This window comes from Callithrix jacchus, chromosome 17 (genome assembly GCF_049354715.1).
Source record: "Callithrix jacchus isolate 240 chromosome 17, calJac240_pri, whole genome shotgun sequence".
NCBI lineage: Eukaryota > Metazoa > Chordata > Mammalia > Primates > Cebidae > Callithrix > Callithrix jacchus.
In genome coordinates, this window is record NC_133518.1 from 41,909,742 (window position 1) to 41,932,713 (window position 22,972).

At 35.6% G+C, this 22,972-nt stretch overlaps 1 protein-coding gene across 3 annotated transcripts in view; it reads right to left on the reverse strand.

Annotated features, from left to right (window-relative positions):
* PLS1 (plastin 1) overlaps positions 1–22,972 on the reverse strand; it is a 114,981-nt gene that overhangs the window by 9,359 nt on the left and 82,650 nt on the right. For all 3 annotated transcript variants that reach the window (XM_003735048.5, XM_054247177.2, XM_002759524.6), the window contains 6 exons: positions 18,706–18,871; positions 18,486–18,628; positions 16,509–16,601; positions 13,265–13,460; positions 8,167–8,245; positions 5,040–5,154 (listed from right to left, as the gene is read on the reverse strand). In XM_003735048.5, coding sequence (XP_003735096.3) covers positions 5,040–5,154; positions 8,167–8,245; positions 13,265–13,460; positions 16,509–16,601; positions 18,486–18,628; positions 18,706–18,871 — 792 coding nt within the window. The remainder of the gene's footprint in view (positions 1–5,039; positions 5,155–8,166; positions 8,246–13,264; positions 13,461–16,508; positions 16,602–18,485; positions 18,629–18,705; positions 18,872–22,972) is intronic.

Below are 22,972 nucleotides of genomic sequence, written 5' to 3' on the forward strand. Positions count from 1 at the left end.
CCGAGGCAACAGGCAAAAACTTCATCTCAAAAAAAAAAAACAGGGGTTGACTATCCAAGATGAAAAAGCTTATCAGTGACACATCTGTGACTAAAAACCTAGGTTTCCTAATTTCCTTGAATAGAAGTAATAGATGATGTTTTGTCTAGATCTATATTTAAAATTTAAAAATAGAGAAGAAAGTAATTGTTTTATTAAGAATCTAACTTCATCTCCTGTATTCTTTACCCAGATCTTACTCATCCTTTGACATTCAGCATTTGGCCCACTTTCTTCAACAAAGGCTTAACCTTAACTGTATATGAGCTAATAATGATCTATCCTTTGCTTGAAGTCCTAAGAATGTTTATTTTGTAATGTTTATGTATCATCTTCTACTTACACTTAGCCTTTCATTTGTTTTCTTTCAACTATAGTATAAGCTTCTTCTAAAGGACAAAAATTTTTATATGCACAAATCTATATCATTCTCCATCATACTACCCCCACTCCCAGCACAATGCCCTGCCTAAAGTAAGAACCTGTTACATAAACAACTAATAAATTATTTACCACCCCGTCAACTGCACACACACACATGCTTCTTTCCAGTAATTATAAGTCCAGTTAGGTCCTTTCTCTAATAACTTTTTTTGGTCTATCCTGCAGTCACTAGGTTTTTTTTTTTTTTTTAATCTCCATCATCTAATGCTGTGTTTCTTACACCAAGACCTGTAAGTTCTTATGTATCTGAGTCTTTTTGCTCCAATGAAATTATAAGCTCTCATAATCTTACAGTATCACCAGTAGGAACAAAAGTGCTTACTAAGTACTTTCTAGAATAAACAATTAAAAAGAAAATACTATTTTTCTTAATTTTCTTCCACAAGTTAGTTAAGGTACCATTACAACATAAACTAACCTAAGGTACATAGATACATTTTTCCCAGTAGTCAGAAAATATTTCCAGCAAAGGTGAGACAGCTAATACAATAAAAGAACATGTATGAATATATGGTTATTCTTTAAAAAAGAAAATCCAAATTCCCAAAATATATATCAAATGATATGTATATATTTTTAATAATAAAATGTTCGATATATATACTTTTTAAAATTCAAGGAAAAGGTGCATGTGGTGGCACATGCCTGTAGTCCCAGCTACTTAGGAGGCTGAGGCAGGAGGATCACTTAAGGTCAGGAGTTCAAGGCTGTAGTGTGCTCTAATCACACCTGTGAATAGCATGTACTCCAGCCTGGGAACCATAGTGAAACCCTATTTCTAAAAAATTTCAAAAAGAAAATTAAAAAAAAAATTTTAAACAGGCTAAACCTATAATTTAGAATGATTTTAAACAGGCTAAAGTTTTACAATTTTAAACAGGCTAAACCTATTAATTTTTTTTAAAAAATTTGTAGCAATAATAAATTATAGGTTTAGCCTCTTTCAAAGAAATATAGGCTATAAGAATGTAGATTATTTTAAAAATAGAATAGATTCCTAATTTACGGAAAGTAACATTAGCACTTGAATTATTTAACAGTGTGAACAGGAAAGCACACTATGGACACCCATTTCAGTGGGAGAATTTTATAACAAACTGCAGTAATCACATGTGTAAAATGTGTTTCAGTGAAGAGCCATCTGCTTTACAGTTAGACCAAAGTTCCTGAGGGAGATGATGGTGAGAAAGGAGTTCAGGGTTGCTAGTATAGAGGCTTAAGAATATATTCATATGACCAGCATTGAAAGAGAAACTGGAAACAGGCGCTAACATAAGGGAAAGCATATATTTTATTTATTGGCAATAATTGGTTCCAAATTTGGCAGAACACTTCTAAGATCTAGAGAGGTACCAAACTAGAGAAATAATGAGAAATTAGGTTCCTAGAGGTAATCCATGTGTATGATAGTACAGGTTGATTATCCCTAATGTGAAAATCCAGCCGGGCATGGTGGCTTACACCTGTAATCCTAGCACTTTGAGAGGCTGTGGTGGGCAGATCACCTGAGGTCAGCAGTTCAAAACCAGCCTGACCAATGTGGAGAAACCTCGTCTCTACTAAAAATACAAAATTAGGTGGGCGTGGTGGTGCATCCCTGTAATCCCAGCTGCTCCAGAGGCTGAGGCAGGAAATAACTTAAACCTGGGAGGCAGAAGTTGTGATGAGCCGAGATTGCACCATTGCACTCCAGCCTGGGCAACAAAAGCGAAGAATGAAACTCCCTCAAAAAAAAAAAGAAAAGAAAATCCCAAAATCCAAAATACTACAAATTCTAAAACTTTTTGAGCACTGACACAATACTGTGAAAAGAAAAGTTCATTGCAGCATTTCAGATTTTTGGTTTAAGGATGTTCAACCAGTACACTGAAAATATTCCAATATCTAAAATACATCAGGTCCCAAGCATTTTGGATAAAGGATACTCAACCTGGACTTAAAACTCTAAAAACAAATCTGCTCCCTGAGAGTATAACTGTGGAAGTTAAGAGCTTTGGGCCAAGAACCAGGCCTTGGAAATACTGAATTGTCAGGCTAAAAGATGAAGAACCTATGAAAGGTAAGAATGAGCACAAAGAAAGCAAGAAAAAATTGGAGTGCAGTCTCACAGAGTTAATGGAAGAAATGATTACTATATTAGTCTGTCTTCACACTGCTGATAAAGATATATCCAAGACTGGGAAGAAAAAGAGGTTTAATTGGACTTACAGTTCCACATGACTGAGGAGGCCTCAGAATCATGGTGGGAGGCAAAAAGCACTATTTACATGCCGGCAGCAAGAGAAAATGAGGAAGATGCAAAAGTGGAATTCCTGATAAAACCATCAGATCTCATGAGTCTTATTCACTACCGTGAGAACACTATGGGGGAAACTACCCCCATGATTCAAATTATCTCCCACTGGGCCCCTCCCACAACGCATATGGGAGTACGGTTCAAGATTAGATTTGGGTGGGGACACAGCCAAACCATATTAGTTACCAAGTACTTCAAATGCTTTGGACAAAAAAAAAATGAAGCTTAGATCATTTGGACAATGAGAAGAGTTACATATGGGACACAAGATTTTGAGTGAAAAGAAATACTTGAAAATAATGAAGAAAGGCCATTTTAATGGTGCAGCTTTATAAACTTTGTAAACGAAGGAAAATGACATCTATTGATTATTGCCCAAATTCCATAAAATAATTCCCTGTGATACTGTGTCATGAAAGTACTGCTTCTTCATTTTTTAAACATCCTGAATTTACTTCAGGCTTTATGTTTCATTCTATATTTGTTGAAAAAGTATTCTGCATATGATTCCTTCATGGCATATGTATTTATTTGTAGTTCACATTAAAATTCCAGGTATAATGAATGCCTAATTTCTGTTTCCCTGTTACATTTTGCATGCAAAATTTGGAGAAAAAACATGAAATTAGTCAATAAATTTTCTCAATTCTACTCCCATGAAAAGAATTATATGCACATCAAATGAAATTAAAAATGCAGGCAGTCCAATGACTGGAAATGCTGAAAAATTTGAATATAAATCTTTATAATTTACCACCCATTTAACTACTTTATGATGTATTTCCCTTTTAAAATCTTTTAAAATTTTTTTCTTTAAAATTACAGTGTCTCTGAATACATTTTCATTCTATAGATGTGGAAAACTAGAAGTCCCTTTTGAATGCATCTGTATGTGTGTTATATATTTTAAACAAATTAGATTCATATTATGTAATATATAATGTTGCATCCTGCTCATTTCCATGCCACCACTACTAAAACACTATTTTTTGTGTTTGTTTGTTTAATTATTACTTTAAGTTCTGGGATACACATACAGAACATGCAGGTTTGTTACATAGATACACATGTGCCATGGTGGTGTGCTGCATCCATAAACCGTCATCTATGTTTTAAGCTCCACATGCATTAGGTGTTTGTCCTAATGTTCTCCTTCCCCTTGTCTCCCACCCCCAAAAGGCCCCAGTGTGTGATGTTCTCCTCCTTGTGTCCATGTGTTCTCATTGTTCAGCTCCCACTTATGAGTGAGAACATGCAGTGTTTGAATTTCTGTTCCTGTAAAACACTATTTTTAATGGCACATTTCACTTCATCTTATGGGTGTATCAATTTATTAACCCTTTATTGAACAATGGGATTGTTTTCTTTTGTGCTGTATAAACATTGCTATGATTAGCATTTTGCCACACAACATTGTGTCTTTCTGATTTTTTCAGCAGAATAGATGGAAAAAGGTGAAATTATTAGGTCAAAGGATTTTTTGGAAGATCACTAATATGTATTGCCAAACTGGTTTTAGAAAGATTATACAAATGAATACTTCCCCTAACATTGGATGCAGTGCAATAGTTTCTTGTTTTAAATTGCATTTCTTTTCTTTTCCTTTTTTAATTCCCCCACCCCCCAAATTGCATTTCTTTATTCTGCGTGAAAGTTTTTTTATATGTTTACTATTCATCATTATTTCTTTTTCTATGAATTGTTCACTCATGTATCTTTCCCATTTTGCTATTACTATTTCAGCAGCTCTTCAACTTTCTTCCCTAGAACTCATAATATTCACTTTTGTTTACCAAGTGCCATATCGTAGCTGTTTGCACACCGATTTCCCTAATTTATTTAGGCTTTCCTGAGGACCAGCTCCATGCTTTATACTTTTTTTTTAACATCCTGCATAACACTGTACAGGTATCAGGTAATTGATAAATGTTGAATAAATGAGTGGATAACCAATAAAAATTCAGCAAGTTATACCAATTGTAAAATAAGAGTACATTTACAGTAAATCTCAAAGAACATTAAGTACTACAACTTGATAAATATGAAAATAGTTATATAAAGTGTCTGACTGGAGGGACTGCCATTATCTTTGCAAACATTTATTAAGGCAAACTTGTAAAAAGGCTGTTAAGCTTAATACATTTTGGTTTGAATCAGAATTGTAGGGTCAGAGTACACTTTACCCAACTTCATGAAACTCCAAATCCTTTGTTTTCTATCAGAACAGTAACAATATATCCATGGTCATCATTTCATTCACCTTCTTCATGTTCCCTCCAAGGGCAGGATAAGGAGGTTTATTGACATGGCTCCAGTTGACTGGCACTCGTATCATCTCATAGAGCTGAAAGATCACTAAAGCATCTGCAAGGTCACTAAAACAGGAAGGAAAGGCAGATAAAGGAGAAGGAAATGTTGGGTACTACCTAATTTTATTAAGTACATTGGAGATGGACTGATATCTTTAAGAACACAAGTCTTTAATCCTTGAAGAATGACAGGACTTAGCATTTGACCCAAAACTTCCAGTCTAAGAATCTGTCTAAAATATTTTCATAAATATTTACAAAGGTGTACATCAAAGGACATTCATTGCCACAGCAGTTATAAATTTGGAAATAACTTGTGCCTGGCAGCAGGGAGCTTTTGAGTCAACTATACTATAAACTCCTTGGCTACCATTAAACATAAGGCAGATCTGTATGTATTGATACAAAAAGCTTTGCAAGACATATGAAATTTTAAAAAGCAAATGGCAGACACTTCATGCAATTTGATCTCATTTATTTTTAAAAATTTAGAGTCAAATGTATTTCTATGCCTATACACGCTAAGGACTGTTAATAGCAATTACTTCTATTAGGTAAGGAAAGAGGTCAGGAAAACAGGAGTACAAGAGGGTAAGGGTAGAATCATGTTTTATTTGATTCTATACACTTACACACTTCCTGAAACATGTACAGTAAGAATAAGTTCATGTATTATGTATACATTTTCATTTTTTAACTTAAAAATAATTATAGGAAAATCACAGTATCTACTCAGTAGGCAGCTGTTTGTGTTCAATAATGAGGGTTAAGAGGAAAGAACTTATGAACAAGTAGGAATTCTCAAAGTAAAAATATTACTACTTTGGATTCAGAAAAATATGTTCTCCTGAGAAGGTTAAAGTATGCTTTTTCAGTCTATTTTCAATGCTGAATGGTAAGGACATAAAGCAATAGCAATTGATTTTTTAAACTGCTAGCTTTGTGATATATTATGTGGCTTTTCTCCTCCAACAGCTTGTCCAATGAGTTATGTTTCCCTAAGGTTCTTATTAAATTACTTTGCATTCTCTGAGCACATACCATATGGCAGTGAAGGGAGCTGGGCCCAGTACTGGGTGATAGAGGAAGAAAGTCTGATATGAAGGTAATTAAAATCTGACTAGATTATCTTTAGGCATATGAAACATTCTGTATTAAAAAAGAATCACTAAAGTATTTCTATAGGTTCTGGAATCTTATCTGTTTCATGTATTTTTCTTTTTTACTTTAAATGAATTTATTCTCATTCCTGTCTAGTATGGTATTATTATTATTATTTTGCAAATAGAACTGAGGCCCAGAGAGTTTAAATGATTTCCAGAGACTTCAAGATGAATTCTAGAACCAACTCCAGGACTAATAGTTCTTGAAATATATTTATAACTTGTTTAGAGAATTTTCAGTGAAAATCTAGCTGTTTTGCTGTGAGCTGGCTACACTGTAGGCAGGAACCTAAAAATTTTTGGGGGTGGGTTTAGGAATATGTTGCAGGCACAGTTCTATGGACACATGGTTCCAGTGTCAACTAGATGTCTACTTATTGTTCTACATCTGATGGTTCCCTAAAATCATGTTACTTTTAAGAATTTTTTGAAAGTAACAGTTCCTTTCCCAAGAAAAAATACTGTATGCTCAGAAGCTCTATGCTGGTAATTATTGAATAAAGATATTCTTCAGCTATCTTTAGCTAAAAGGTTTGGTCAATTCTTTTCTCCACTGCCAATAATAGAACTCTAGTGTTCTTGACATTTATGAAATAATTACTATCAGTATCAACAAATCTTAATCTGCCATTTTTAAGCTTACTCTTCCCCCTCCCTCGCTTTTTTTTTTTTTGCCCACCCGCAACTGTCTTGATCAAGTTATAAAGCTTACTCTTTAGTTATAGAAAAATACATGTTCATGGTTTGAAAAAACTGAAATTATCCTTAAGTTACTAAGATTAAAAATAAAAGTCTCCTTACTATTCTCCACTCCTCCTACCCAGGATACAGTTTGGTATGTACTGCTCTAGATTTTAAAATTCAGATACAAATATCTACACACTCAAATTGTAAACCAAGTGGGATAATACTAGACCTGTTATTCTTTTCTCTTGACTATATATTACATTTTTCCAAATCAGTCCTTAAAAAGTGAATCCCTCCTCACCTTCAACATTTAAGTTTTAACTTCCCTGCTACTATAACAGGAGAGCCAGTCTAACTGACAGTATCTCCTCTCATCTAGCTAAAATTTACACGCTCTTCGAGAGCTTTACAAACATAGGTCTATTTTAAAGAATATTGTGAATAAACACCAATGAGCAGAAATTACAACATCATAAATCTTCAGTGAGCCAGTGAACTTGGCCTGTTGTGACATTAATCTTCTTTAAGGAGTTAATCTTAATCTTCTTTAACGAGTTTCTTGGTTATATAGGTTGTTAATACATTTAGTTAATTAGAACTTTTTTCTAAAAAAAATACAACTAGCTGAAGTTGACTTCTTTTGCACTTTATCAAGGCACGCTGGTAGATTGTATAATAAAGAGATAAGAATGGTTTCTTCTCATCCACACTTAGAAAGACACATTGTTAGGATTACCAGACAGCCCAAGAATTGATTTAGTAATTGGTTAGCCCTGCTAATATCAATAATGTGTCATTTTTAAACAAGAAAGAATGAGATAAGTTATAACAATTATTCAAGGAAAACAAGTTACTTTTACAAATTAAAAAAAAATACACACAAAAATAACACAATTATTACATAATTGAGGTTTTGGCAAAATAAATGAAAAGTGACATAATGAAAAATACTGATGTAACAATTTATCATTACTGTTACTCTAATTTGTTAACGTTGAAATTATTTTTGTGATCAATAACTATTGAAAGAGTAAGGATTATCTTTACTGATTTATGTATATCATCATCAAAAATATAACTATTATTCATTTCTTGAATAATAGCTTTCTTTTAAAATCCATTGTATTGCCAATTCCCAGCATCCTGAAACTCTAAAAATGGGCTAAAACTCTTGCAACTTGAAAAGCTGGACCCTGAGAGTAAAGCTGAGGCACAATAAAATATTTACCTGTACAAATGATTAATGTACGGGTTGACTCCCAAGGAATTCATCCAGTTCCGAAATGTCCTCTCTTCCTTGCTCTCTCCTAGGGTAGACACAAGCTCACACTGATGACTCAGGACAAAAGGAATCAGGAACTATATCTTAAACCATTCTGGCAGGTACCAACTGGTCAAACCTACCTTGCCATGGTTCATTAGATACTACAGTTTCTTTAAAGGGAGAAAAAAAAGGTCTCTTAATGCCAAAGTCCCTTTTCCCACTATCTAGGAAGTCATTATTTGCTCTATCTCTCTCCTTCTAGATTCCCTTTGATTTCTGTGAACTAGTACTGAGCCATGGGTTTCTCTGCCTAGAAACATAACAGATACACGGTGGTCTATAATTATGATTAGACACAAAAGGGATTGGCTAAACATGAATAAAAGCAAAGTCTTTTAGCAGTCACAGTAACATTAGTACATTAAACACAGATAGAAAAGTTATACCTTGCCTGATGCAATGTTTCTAAATTTGTACAAATTATGGTTTTACACAGGAAAGTTTATCAGCACACAAACCTACACTTTACACCATTCACTGAAGATGAGAGGGGATTACAGGTAAATATAAAAACACACAATGAGGGGAATATAACTATTTTACAGGCTTCCTGAGTTAGTTTAGATTGTCATTACTAAAAATGCCTAAGGAACACAGACCCAACACAGGTTGATAGGAGAAAGACACATTTCATCATAGTCAGTTCCTGGACCTCAAAGATCCCCTCAGGGAGATAACTCCTGCAGGTGCTGTTATTAAACCCCACCTCCCTGAGCATTCCCTTCCCAACAGTGCTTACATCACCTATAAGGAAAATGTGGGTTATGGTATACCATGAAGTGAGCAGTGATGTGGGCTGGCTCTGCCACTGTCTACCTTCTACTCATCTCCTGATTGCAAATAGTCCTAAGTAACTTTTATGATTATCTGTTCTTCAGCAAAGTTAGTGGAGAGTGGAATGGCCTAGTTTACATCTTATCACCAGACTCCTGAAAAACTGAAACATTTATACCTCTCATCTCTTCTAAATTATAGGCATGTTCAAGTCACTCTCTAGCTTTTGGCCCATATGAGACTCACAGGACAATTTGGCACATAAATCTATCTACAATCATCTGAGTTCCAGGGGCTCCTTCATATAGAGCTATTGCAACAGTCATCTTCACACTGAGTGCAAAGACAGTATAAATCTACACACCCAGGATGGAACCCAAGCCTTGTAAGATCTAAAGGATTCTGTTATTTGTACCAACTGTTCAGGAAATAAACTACCCACTATAGTTTGATGTGGTTTCAATGCCATTATCTAACAGCTTTCCCAGAATCTGCTTTAATTACATCGCCCTATAATTTCTTGCTTAAATTTTGTTTCCTCTGGTCTACATAAAAGGTAACTACTGATCACTCTGTTGTATCTGCTACCACAACTTTATAATGAACAGTCTGCATGAGAATCTTTTTTTAAGAAGAACCAAGCTGAAATAAATATTTCCAGAATCCAGGCTGGCCTTATTTGTAAGAATTATTAAACAAGTACAAATTAAATCTATGAACTGTCCCCAAAGTGACATAAATATAAACATACTGTGATCAATAGCTTGATGCCTGTGATTTGGATTTAACTCTCAGATGTTTCTCTATTACTATCTGATAAAAAAAAAAATATATATATATATATATATATATATTTGTTTTTTCTAATAGAGAAGTTTTTCATTATTTCCATCTAGGAAAATCTAAATGTCTTAAAATTATGAAGATTAATAGTGCCATAATGATTTCATTTTTAATTAAAATATCCAAATTTTGTTGAACCTAATGATGCTTTAAAATAACTAGACTTGCATTTTGATAGAGTTCTGAAACTATCCTCAGTGGTTCATATTTCTGCCTATTGCTCTCAACTGATTATATAATTATTTTAATTTTTGAAACCTGGAAAGTAAAATCGATTTTATAAATGAGCATTTATTTATCTAACAACATTTCAAAGTGTCTCGGTAAATAAATGCTCAAAGCTAGAAGCACTATGCATTTGTGCAGGAGCCATGGTAAAGCATTACAAAAACATATGTATTCCAGATTGGAAAATGTTGTCTGGATTACAGACAGCTAAAGTAATCTTAGAAGTAAAATCAGTTTTTCCCCTAGATCTGATATCCAACCTCAAGAAATAAAATCTTAATTGGTGATATGCAAGATTGAAAGAACTATAAAACATTCTTTCCATTTGCAAGCTCAATTTGACATCAACCAATTAAAAAATAGCAATAAATATAACAAATGTTTATTAAAAGTAGGCTATTAAGAGGGAAAAATGAATTAACATATATTTAACGCTCAATAAATGTGCTGTGACATACAAAGTGCTTTCCTCCTCCCTCCCTGACCATTAATAAACACATACTGTATTCTTTCATTCACTATCACATTTAGCTTGCTCTGTAACACTTCAAATTAAGTTTATCAGTCCTGTTTTATATATTAAAAAAAAAAAACAAGGCTCACAGGGGTTATTCAGATAAAACAGTGGAACTATGATTTGAACAAAGTCTGATCATTTGTGGCCTATGTATCTTCTGTAACCACAAATGAATTCTTAGATGATCTTTCTATATGTAGCCCACATATCTGGCTCAATTTGATGTGAGGGTTTAATATTTAATTGTTTTTTTCTTTAATTCCCTAGAAAATTCTCTGCCAATGAGGACATACTAACATATGAATTTGGCATGTGATAAGATCAAGCTTCAAATTTCATAAGGATATGTAAAAACACAAATTTACAGGGGAAAATAATCCAATGACAGACAAAGTCCAATATATTTTTGGCAGATGAATGAGGACATACATATGTTCTAAATAAAGATGACTGATAAATATTTCCCATGTTATTTTAATAGATATAGTAAATAATAATGGAAATATTTAGCAATCCTATTCACACTGAAAAATTCCAAAAGCATGCTGAACACTAGCAAAAGAATTCAAACATGAAAAGTAAGAGAGCGAGCAAGTGGAAAAGATATCTAGCAAGAATTCAGTGACTATAAAAAGCAGATCATATTTAATATGCCACTCTAAACAATGCCTTCTACTGACAGAGGGATTTTGAAATTTTCCAGACTGATAAAAACCTAGCGGTGTTCCTTTTGCTTATTTTTTTTCAAGTTCTAATCTCTCACCCTAAATTTCTCTTTGCTGAAAAATATACAGCTTGTCTGCTTTCCCTCTCAATTACATATCTATGTAGAAAATATAATCTTTATTTTATTTTACAGGACCTTTGAGAAGAATGAATTACTCATATTCTTCGAAGAATATATTTGTTAAGTCTGAAACATCTTTCATTAATCGCAAAACTAATTATGAGGTGACAAGGACATCGGAACTTTGGTTATGGCAGTCAAGGAGAAAAAGATCTTGAAGTTGATTTCTCATTCTGTCTCCTTGGGAAAGAAGGGAGTAATGGTGAGTTATGTGAGAGAATTGAATGAATACTGAGATCATGAATACTGCACATCAAATTCTCTCTACCAAGAATTCCTGCTTTCTCCAAACCAGGACATCGAACAAGAAAATTTTTTTTTTTTGGAGACAGAGTCTTGCTCTGTCGCCCAGGCTGGAGTGCAGTGGCATAATCTCAGCTCACTGCAACTGACTCTGCCTCCTGGGTTCCAGCAATTCCCTGCCTCAGCCTCCTGAGTAGCTGAGATTACAGGCGCATTAGCCACCATGACTGGCTCATTTTTGTATTTTTAGTAGAGACAAGGTTTCACCATCTTGGCCAGGCTGATATTGAACTCCTAACCTCGTGATCCACCTGCCTCGGCCTCCCAAAGTGCTGGGATTACAGGCGTGAGCCACTGCGCCCAGCCAAGAAAAATCTTAAGATTGGTGCCTTCTTCTGACAACTGCCTCTCCCTCTCTCCCTTCAACAACTGCCATTACCACTGCCACCATTTTTACTTTAAGTTCTGATATTAATGTGGGTGTTGGTATGTGTGAGAGTGGGAGAAAAAAGAAAGGCTGGGAAACAAAAAATGAGAAAGAACAGGTATTGAGAATGTTTTGTCATTATGATTATTTATAATATATTGTAAGCTTCAATGAGGTTCAGTAAATATAACATAGCTAACTGATATAAAATAATCTGTTATAGAACCTAAATGAATCCATTCAATTATTACTTGCGATAAAAGATACATTTTATCACAGGAGAGGGATATAGATTTTACATCAAATCATGAAGTCCAGTTGTCAAAATTGAGTTCTAATGTGTTTACAACTATAATATCCCATCGTTATAGAAGGCAAATTAGGTAGAAATTTTACAAAATCAAAGCTTTGTTCTGCTATTCTAATTAAGTTTCACTTGTGTTTCATTCTATGGGCATATTAAGACAGAAATAACACAGCATGAACAATGCAAAAAATAAAATATCAACCCAGATGGAAAGAATAAATGGTACTAATAAAAAGAACATTCAGAATGAATATAGTTATAGAGTATAGAAAAGTACTAAATACAGTACCTACATTAGGAGGGGTCAAATCTGCATTTCATGAAGCAAAATAGGAAAGTATTATATATTATGAGACAGATAACGATAGACCACACAAAAGACAAATAATGAACACTGTAATTTTTTCATGTACACTGAAAACATTAAAAAGAGAACAATACTAGAGTCAAACTGGAGCTTTCAAAGGAGAAAAACACCTACAAATAATCATTTTTTTCTAATAGAGAATTCATTGCCCATATTGGTGGTAGAGCTGTTATGTGATCATTTATGAGACTATTTTAAATGTATGATAGTTTTCACTAACCTCTTATGGAGAAATGAAAAATATGTAAGATTTACCCCAGCATACTCTTTTAACCAAAACCAGCAACCACCTTCCATAATTTGAATTTTCAGTACACATACCTACCCACACTAAATTGCATTTCCCACCAATCTCCTATCTCTGATGGTGAAGTAAGACAATACTGTAAGAAGATATAGCATACCATACACTAAATATAGTAAGTCAATTAAAGGCAGAAAGAACGCACCTTCCAGTAAATTCATATCGATGTCATTATTATTCGGCTTGTGCAGGCATGGGTATGTGTTAAACAGATTAGCCACAAAAGCTAAATTAAGTTTAGGATTGCCTGAAACCACATCTGCAGGAGTAACAAACTGCTTGCAGCCCAGTTTATCTGCTTCTTGAAGCATGAGTCCAGCACGCTTCAGGTCATTTTTCTCCTAAACAATAAAACAAAAATGGTCACAATTGAATTTTGATTGGCATAATTTTTATTGATATACATGTTTATAAGCAATTTCTTTTCCACAAATAAATCAAATAATAACTCAAGATCAAATGTGTAGTAATTCCAAGGCAATTTACCCATTCCTTTTTAAAATTTGATTGACTGATTGATTGACAGAGTTGAGACACTCCAGCTCTGGTGCCCAGGCTGGAGTGGAGTGGTGCAATCTTGGCTCACTGCAACCTCTGCCTCCTGGGTTCAAGCGATTCTCCTGCCTCAGCTTCCTGAGTAGCTGGAATTACAGACACATGCCACTATGCCCGGCTAATTTTTGTATTTTTAGTAGAGACAGGGTTTCAGAATATTGGCCACGCTGGTTTTGAAGTCCTGATCTGCCCACCTCAGCCTCCCAAAGTGCTGGAATTACAGGTGTGAGCCACTGTGCCCAGCCACCATGCCCTTTAGGTTAAAAGGAAAAAAGTCTCTGAGTTTCCTTGCTGGAATAACTGAGTTATATTTTATCCTTTTTGCTAAAATACTCAACAAAATTCTCAAATATTGTATCAGTAAGCTCCTACGGTTCACACTGTAGGTAACTTACTTAAGGCCAGCTAGTAGAGTGCCCTCTAGATAACAGGCATAGTTATTGCACCCACTCTACACCGAGTGACATTTCCAGAAGGCTCTTGATGAAAAACAAGTTGAAATACATATTTAAAAAATTAACATCTTAGGGAACAGCACCTTTCACAATTGCAAAGCCCTGGAAACAAATGAAACAAGTCAAATACCTATAAATAGGAGAGTAGATGAATTTGTATATTCATACAATGACATATCCAATATGGGTAACTCTTAGAGATACAAGTTCAAAAAGAAGTACTAGAAATTTAAGTATAGCATGATAAACTTTAAAGGAAGTTAAAAAGTGGTTACTTTTGTAAGGGATACACTTGGATAAAGGGAAACTACATAAAAAGAAAAGCAAAAGAACAATGAACACAAGTTCCAAGACTGTGGTTACCACACTGGGCTAAGGCAGAGATGGAATAGGGAAGAACTGTACAGAAAATGTAATGTCAAGGTCTTAGTTTTCCTGTTAGATTGAGAGTTCATGAGGCTTGTTACAATTTCAAAACAAATAACCATACACAAAAATAAATTTTAAAATGGGTATGCACAAACCCATTTGAGAGTATATAATGACCAAAGATGATAACCTACCTAATTCTGTGCACCAGAGTTGCAAAGTAAGTAATCATGTAAATGAAATCAGAGAAACCAATAGATTATTAAATTAAGCAACAATGAAAAGTTACCAATATAGATGTCAAAAAAAGGACAAAATCTGGCCAGATGCGGTGGCTCATGCCTGTGATCCCAGCACTTTGGGAGGCCAAGGCAGGTGATCACTTAAGGTCAGGAGTTTGAGACCAGCCTAGCCAACATGGTGAAACCCCGTCTCTACTAAAAATAAAAAATCAGCCAGGCATGGTGGTGTGCACCTGTAATCCCAGCTACTCAGGAGAACCTTATTTAGATCTTAATTCAAATAAGCTTGAAAAAAAATGACCTTTATGAAGCAAGTGGAAATGTCAACATTGACTAGATATTTTGATGGTGTTACAGATTATTGTAATTTGTTTTAAAGTATGATAAGGTATTGTGGTTTTACTTTAAAAGTGTCTTTATCTTTTAGAAACACATATTAAAATATTTATCCATGAAATGATATGTCTAAGATTTGCTTCAAAATAAATACAGGACAGGAGGGAAATAGGGAAGAAATGAGGTAAGATTGACCATGAATTGGCAGATGTTGAAACTGAGGGATGAGCACATGATAGTTTAGTATACTAAGTCTGTTCACTTCTGGATATATTGCAAACTTTGCATAGCATTACAATACTGTGTTTCTGAAACATATCATTATAATAATGTGAGATATAATTAATTAGTAATGACTCAAGTTGCCTTAAAAACCAAATGTTATGGATATTGCACTTTAAGTACATGACATCTTTTCATACAATCTATTGTCTGACCAAATTTTAATGTTTAGAATTCAAGCTTGTCCAACCCACGGCCAGTGGGTCGCATGCAGCCCAGGACAGCTTTGAATGTGGCCCAACACAAATTTGTAAACTTTCTTAAAAAAACCAAGAGATTTTTTTTGCAACTTTTTTTTTTTAGCTCATCAGCTATTGTTAGTGTTAGTGTATTCTATATGTGGCTCAAGACAATTCTTCTTCCAATGTGGCCCGGGGAGGCCAAAAGACTGGGCATCCCTGGTTTAGATAGAACCATCCCTGGTATTTATAACTTATGCTAGAAGAATGAGATTCCTAGGAAACGTGTTTAGTAGGTCAGAATCTGTATCAATCCTTCCTACACCACAAATACTAGGAATTTCTATTTTTTATTTTGTGTATTTCTAAATATAAGCTGGTAAAACTGATAAACGATTGCTTAAAAATCTAACAACAGCTTGTTGCTTCCTTTCCTGGCATACACTGACAGTCACAAGAGCACCCTGGTGAGTTCCAATTACCTTGCACCAGGGAAACATAAATGTAGTATTGATTCCACAAACACTCAAGGTCGCAATTCTGCAGTTTCCTTTCTTCTGTCATGACAGCCAGTTGGCTTGACATGGAATCTAGGAGCTTGGGGCATGGAAAACTCTTCTGTAGAGCAAAGCACCCAACTGGAATGAAGGGCTGAGGGCTCTACCGGGGAATGCTGCCTGTAGAGAACTGTACTCTAAATTTGACTGTGTCAAATTCAAATTCATAGTCAGAAAGTAGAACAGTGGTTATCAGGGCCTGGGGGAAGGGAAAAATGGGGAGTTATTGTTTAATGGGTATAGAATTTCCCTACAGGATGATGAAAAGTTTGTAGAGATAGATAATGATGATAGTTGCACAACAATGCAAATGTACTGAATGCCACTGAACTATACACTGAAAATGATAAAAATGGTAAATTTTATATGTCTTTTTTACCACAATATATTTTAAAAGTTAAAAATTGCACTCACATTAATTCCTGAAAGGTCAATGGCAATGGCAGGTCCATCTTCCCCACCTTTAGGGGCAATCTGATTCAGCAGATGAAAATAGGCTCTCGAATCCTTCAAGGAAAGATATGAAATGGCATTTTTAAAATGAATAAAATTATCATTGAATTTAGGGGAAGAAATTGTTCAAACTGAAGAAATTTCCTGTATCTCAAATAATGGGATAACTTTAATATAGGATTATTCATAGGTTCCTGAATGTACCATGCTGTTTCACACTTCAGAGCTTCAAAGCAATCCTGTTTCACACCTCAGAGTTTATAGTAATGCTGTTTCCTGCACCTGGATATCCTCCCTTAATTTTCCATTTGTTTACACACCCAAACATCAACATCAGTTAAGATTCAGGTCAATTATTATCTCCTGGAAGCCTTCCCTGGATTCTCTAGGATGAACTAAGAATGCTTTTCTCTAGTGCATGGTACCCCTTGCCTACCTCAGTAAGTAAACTGCGATCACACTATTAAATCATCCAAAGTCGTTGTCTCCAAAGATGAATATCATAGTTCTTCCCCATACATACATGAACTCTTCCCATCAAAAGGCAGAAGCTATTTCCCATCCTCTTTTATTTGGACAGGCCTTATAATTCACTTTGACCAAGAGAATGCTGTGAAAGTGATGTTCTGGGGCTTCCAAGCCCAAATCTTAAGAGCTTCTGCTTCCTGTTTCTTAAAGTTAACCTCTACATAAGAAGTCCAACTCTCTGAGACTATCATGCTGTGAGGAAGCCTGAGCTCACCATGTAGGAAGGCCTTGTGGAGGAGCACTAAGGCACCAGACATGTGACTGGGGCCTTTGTGTACTTTCCAGATGAGCTCAACTGACAGCTGAATGTAACTGAGTTAGTAATCCCAGCCAAAACCATGTGAAGCAGAAGAACCACCCAGCCAAAATACATCAATCCACAAAATGATGAGAAATAATCATTATTTTAAGCAAGTTTTGTATGGTTTGCTATATAGCAATAGATAACTGAAATAGTCCTCTAGTATGTGTTTGTCTCCAAGTAGAATTGGCAAGCTTCTCAAACGCTGAGTCTTTGCATCCCCTGAGCAAAATGCCCTGCAGGAAGGGCTGAATAAATGTTTGATTAGCAGAATTTTAAGAGATTTCAGAATAAGAGAACCCTCCCAAATAAACTTTCAAATATAATCGCATACAGTAGATGAAAGCAGAGAAATAAACTGTTACTTCAAATTAACACACTGTCCTCTAGGCCATTATGGAAAAAGGTAACCTGACTGCAAGTGGTAATACAGCTGAAGAGGGAATGTGAATCAGAGCCAGCACTGATTACCCTGGCGGGGCCAGGGTGGGGGGACATAAAGGAACATAGAGAAGAAAAAACTCACAGGGACCCAGCTTGGCAATGCCCATCTAGGCAGTAACCAAGGGAAAGTTGTCGTTAGACAGAAATGCCTATTATAGTTTCCTTAACAAGGTTCTCCCCATAGAGAGGGAAGTGTTTTAAGCTACCTGGTTAAGGAACATACCTAAAGATCCCCTTTTTTAAACTGATTCCCTGTGCCCTCAGATAATCTGGTTTCCTGTTAGCTGGTTATTGGCAAAGTGGGAGTAAGAGTGTTAAAGCAGTAAACAGTTATTAGTCCAAATGAACAGACTGACATACTCATTATAATCTAGCAGATCTGTGGCATATAAAACGAGAAAGTGTGTTTTATTCTGTTGAGGCTAGCACCTCCTTTCCTCTCACAGTCAGTTGTACTTCTTATTAAAATCCAACGTATCTGGTTTTATAGAAAATATATATTTTGTGAATATAATTGGGGGATCTACTTCACACAGTAGTGCAAATTTTCATTTTCTATCCCAAGTGTTCTTGTGAATTTAATTCAAATTTAAGTCTGAACTTCCTTTATTTTTACATTCCATATCCTTATTTCATGTCATAAATTTGAACATTTAAATATAAACCTTAATGTCTTGGCTGAAGTTGCTAATGGTATGCCATCCTGCATTGGTCAGATGGTAGTTCACCCATCGCAGCAGTAATTCCTCGGGAGAAAGCTTCATCAGCTCCTCTAGTTCCTCACCTTCATTCAGCAATGCAATCAGAGCTGAGGAAAAGCAAAATGTAAATTTTTCCCATAGCGAGTACATGTCAATGAAAACCAAACATTTCTAATGATCCTACCTTCATTCCTAGAAATCTCAATATCAGCAAAAAGGCCAACTTTGATGATCTGCCAGAGAAGTCCCAAGACCAAGTGAGGTTTTCCTTCTTTGAGATCCGATGCACCGATGTTGACCACTGTACAACCAATGGCCGAGGCAGAATTCAGAGCTAGGTTTAAATTTTCCTGAATTGCCACATACACACACAAAAAAGACATGTGAGGAAGTACTTTCTAAGGTCTTACCTATAAAAATTATCTGTAAGAAACAATGGACCGCCAAATTTCAGATTTATAAACATAACATTTATACAACCAAAATACCACTATTTGAAAAAAAATCACATGGTTTTAACTGTGACTTTATATGCTAATGACTTTCAAATCCCTATTTCCACCCAGACCTCCCCTGAGCTTCTACTCTAAGCTCTGTATCTATATTACATGCACTTGGTTATGTCCACCTGGATGTTCTGCCAATACCTCAAACTCAACATGATATTTTTATTTTCATAAAGACTTCTTTTGGAAGCACTTCTTTAAAAAATGATGCACAATTAGTTTTTAAGATAATTTTAAAGTAACTCTTAAGATGGATTTTATAGATGAGAAAACTGAAGCACTGACAGGTTGCACAGTGGAAAGGCCAGGGTCTGATCCCAGTCGTCTCTGGGCTCTGATCCCCATCCTCTTACCATGCATTACTGCCATTCTCAAATGGTGGCAGTAATAGCAACTATTTTATGTGCTGGTCATAACAGCAGCAAAACACAGAGGTTCTCAAAGCATAGTGAATATTTCAGTGGCTTCCTCCTATACTGTGAAGTGATTTACTGAGCTCCAAGTAAATAAACGGCTGTATCTATGGGGGATCATCTGATGTGATTAAAATAAGCATTTGGAATTATTTTTGTAGTAGTACCAAGCAATGTTCATTCAAATATAGTACTCCCAAAAGAAGCAGCAGAACCGAAGAAACCTTCAATACTTTTATAACCTCAAAATTCACTACAAATAAACACAAATATGAAAACATTAACAGCAAATTACAAAGATTTTGTAGAAATCTAAGATTTTTAATAACATCAGATGTTTTTAAGACTCCTGCTGCAGATGTTTTTTTAAGTTACCTTAAATCAAATCTATGCAACTTTCAAGAGGCAGCTTCTGCTAATTTAGGCATGACACTAATCTTTTTCTCTTTGCTTCCAAGAGCATAAATGATGTTTGCTTCAGTTGGTATTCCCCAGAATGCATCAGCAGGGGAAAGAACTGGACTAAAAATGAAGCCAATAATAGTGTTAATCTCACAATAACCCATTTCATATGCAATTGACAGCATGGTACTGTGGGCCAAAAGAAGTATGTAATTTCACTAAATTGATTGCAATACCAGTAAGAACCAAAACCTACCACTACTCTCATCGTGGACAATGACAAACAAAACCACATCTTACTGCCTACATTAACATAATCTTGTGTGCTATCCTCTTGTCTTCACTGCCATGACTACTCTCTGTCTTCATTAGCATGGTCTTATTCTTCCAGGAGCCTTGAGCCTAGGCAAAAGATCTGATTTTTCACTGCAGGCACTACCTAAAAGACCCAGTAGTAACTCTTCAGTGAAAACATCAAAGACAGTTTATACTCTAAGATTCTTTGACCTCCTCACCTTAAAATCCTCCCCTTGCTATCTCCATCAGTCTTGGGCTGGTGTATAGAGATCCTTGCCCAATCTGGATCAGACCCCTCTTGCCCTCTCATATTGAAAGACCTTCCTTAAACCACAATTCCAATTCTCAAATGCTGCCCTCACTTTCCCAGCACCAAGACACTAACAAAGCTTTGCAAGTGTTTTCTCTTACTGCATTAAACAGTTAACTCAGCTTTGTCTTATCAATGGGTTGTGTTGGTGATATGGGAGAAAAACCACTTTTGACATTAATTTTATTCAAAAGAGTTTGCTTTACAAGCATATCAAATGTCTTACAAGTAATTTGGCCTTAAAAATTGGTAGAAAATAAGGAGTTGCAATATGTTTCTTACAAGTAAATGGTAGTTTCTACTTGATAAAAATGACATCATTGCCCTACCAGTTAGTAAGAAATAGAGTGGCCACACTGAGCTACTTCTAAACATCTTGAGAACAAGAAGTAACAGGAGAACCCCATAGAGAAGCTGCTATCCAATTCTTACCATGGATAACCACCCTGAATGCCCAACCTTCCTGAAGACTTGTGTTGATGGGAAAAGATATGGACAGTAGAGAACTACCAACAAATGGGACACAGGAGAGGTGGCTCTGCTTTCTATAGGACAATGGTACATGGTTAGGCTTGGACTCATGGGTTCCCTCATTTCCAACATCCATACAGAATTGGATGTTGACTACATGGCTTTCTTGTAGTATTAGCAACTTGCTAATAGGTCAATAATGTTGCATATCACTAATAGAAATTACTATTATTGAAGAAGCCTATTTCCAGTTGCAGTTGCCAGATTATTTTTCACAGGTACTGGGATCTTCATCTAATATCCATGATTATTAAAAATATTCACATCTATTTTATTTATAGAATACATACATGACCATTTTTGTCACTGAATCTGAAATACAGAATCTCTTACTATTGTATACATTTATTGCTTTGTTTTACTTTTAATATTTATATTTAATGCATTTAAGAAAATAAAGAAAAAAGTATTCTATAAGTATTTTACAGTAGCCACAGATTGGATCTGAGGGGCTATTGTGCAGTTTTATTTTTAGAGATAGTGTACTTCCAATATATGCAGGGGGTAACAGTCTATAGAAGACTAGCTTTCTATAAAAGATTCAACAATTTTAGCAAAATCAAGGATTGCACTTGCCAAATGAAGGATACAGGTTAGCAGTAGCTCAATTTTAATAGCTACTATTGTGACCACACCTTAAATAGTTGCTATTACTACCACCACATGAGAGTGGCAGTATTAACACAGTGATTAAGAAATGAGCTCAGCACTTTGGGAGGGTGAGGCAGGTAGATCAAGAGGTCAGGAGTTTGAGACCATCCCAGCCAACACAGTGAAACCTCAGCTCTACTAAAATACAAAAAATTAGCCTAGTTGGTGGCACGCGCCTGTAGTCCCAGCTACTCCGGACTGAGTCAGGGAAATCACTTGAACCCAGGAGACGGAGGTTGCAGTGAGCCGAGATGGCACCACTGCACTCCAGCCTGGCAACAGAGCAAGACTCCATCTCAAAAAAAAATGAAGAAAGAATCCAGCTCTGGCACTAGACCACTGAGATCAAATCCTGGCTCTGCCTCTGTATAACCTGTCAGTGTCTCAGTTTCCTCATAATAAAGTAAAATCGTGGTATATACCTTATTTTAAAGTTGCTGGGAGGATAATTTACATAGTGTGTTTAGAACAGTGACTGATACCCAGTAAGTACTCAGTAAATATTAATATCTATTAATATCTCTAGAACAATCTATTTACATTGTTCTAGAGATTTTGAGGGGGGAAGTGTGGTAAGTCTAAATACCTAGACTTTTATAAGATCTGTATGGAGAAGACAACTACAGAACAATTTAGTATAAAAAGAATAGTTTAAAACTTTGTGGGCTGGGTGCGGTGGCTCACGCCTGTAATCCCAGCACTTTGGGAGGCTGAGGTGGGTGGATCACGAGGTCAAGAGATCGAGACCATCCTGCTCAACAAGGTGAAACCCCGTCTCTACTAAAAATACAAAAAATTAGCTGGGCATGGTGGTGCACGCCTGTAGTCCCAGCTACTCGGGTGGCTGAGGCAGGAGAATTGCTTGAACCCAGGAGGCGGAGGTTGTGGTGAGCCGAGATCGCACCATTGCACTCCAGCCTGGGTAACAGGAGCGAAACTCCGTCTCAAAAAAAAAAAAAAAAACAACTTTGTGAAATGGTAAAACTGCAGTGTTCTTTTTCAACCACCAAATAAGAGCACTGGCATCAAACAAGTGTTAATTAATAAATAACTCAATAATTACAATAATATAAACTGAATACAACTTAAATAAGTGCAGTCAAAATACCTTAAATTTCATTTAATTCATTACAAAATCCAACTGAATTTTTACTTAATAAAAACCCAGTTTGTCCAGGTGTGGTGGCTCACACCTATAATCTCAGCACTTTGGGAAGCTGAGGTGAGTAGATCACAAGGTCAGGAGTTTGAGACCATCCTGTCCAACATAATGAAATCATGTCTCTATTGAAAATACAAAAATTAGCTGGGCATGGTAGTGCACGAGTGTAGTCCCAACTA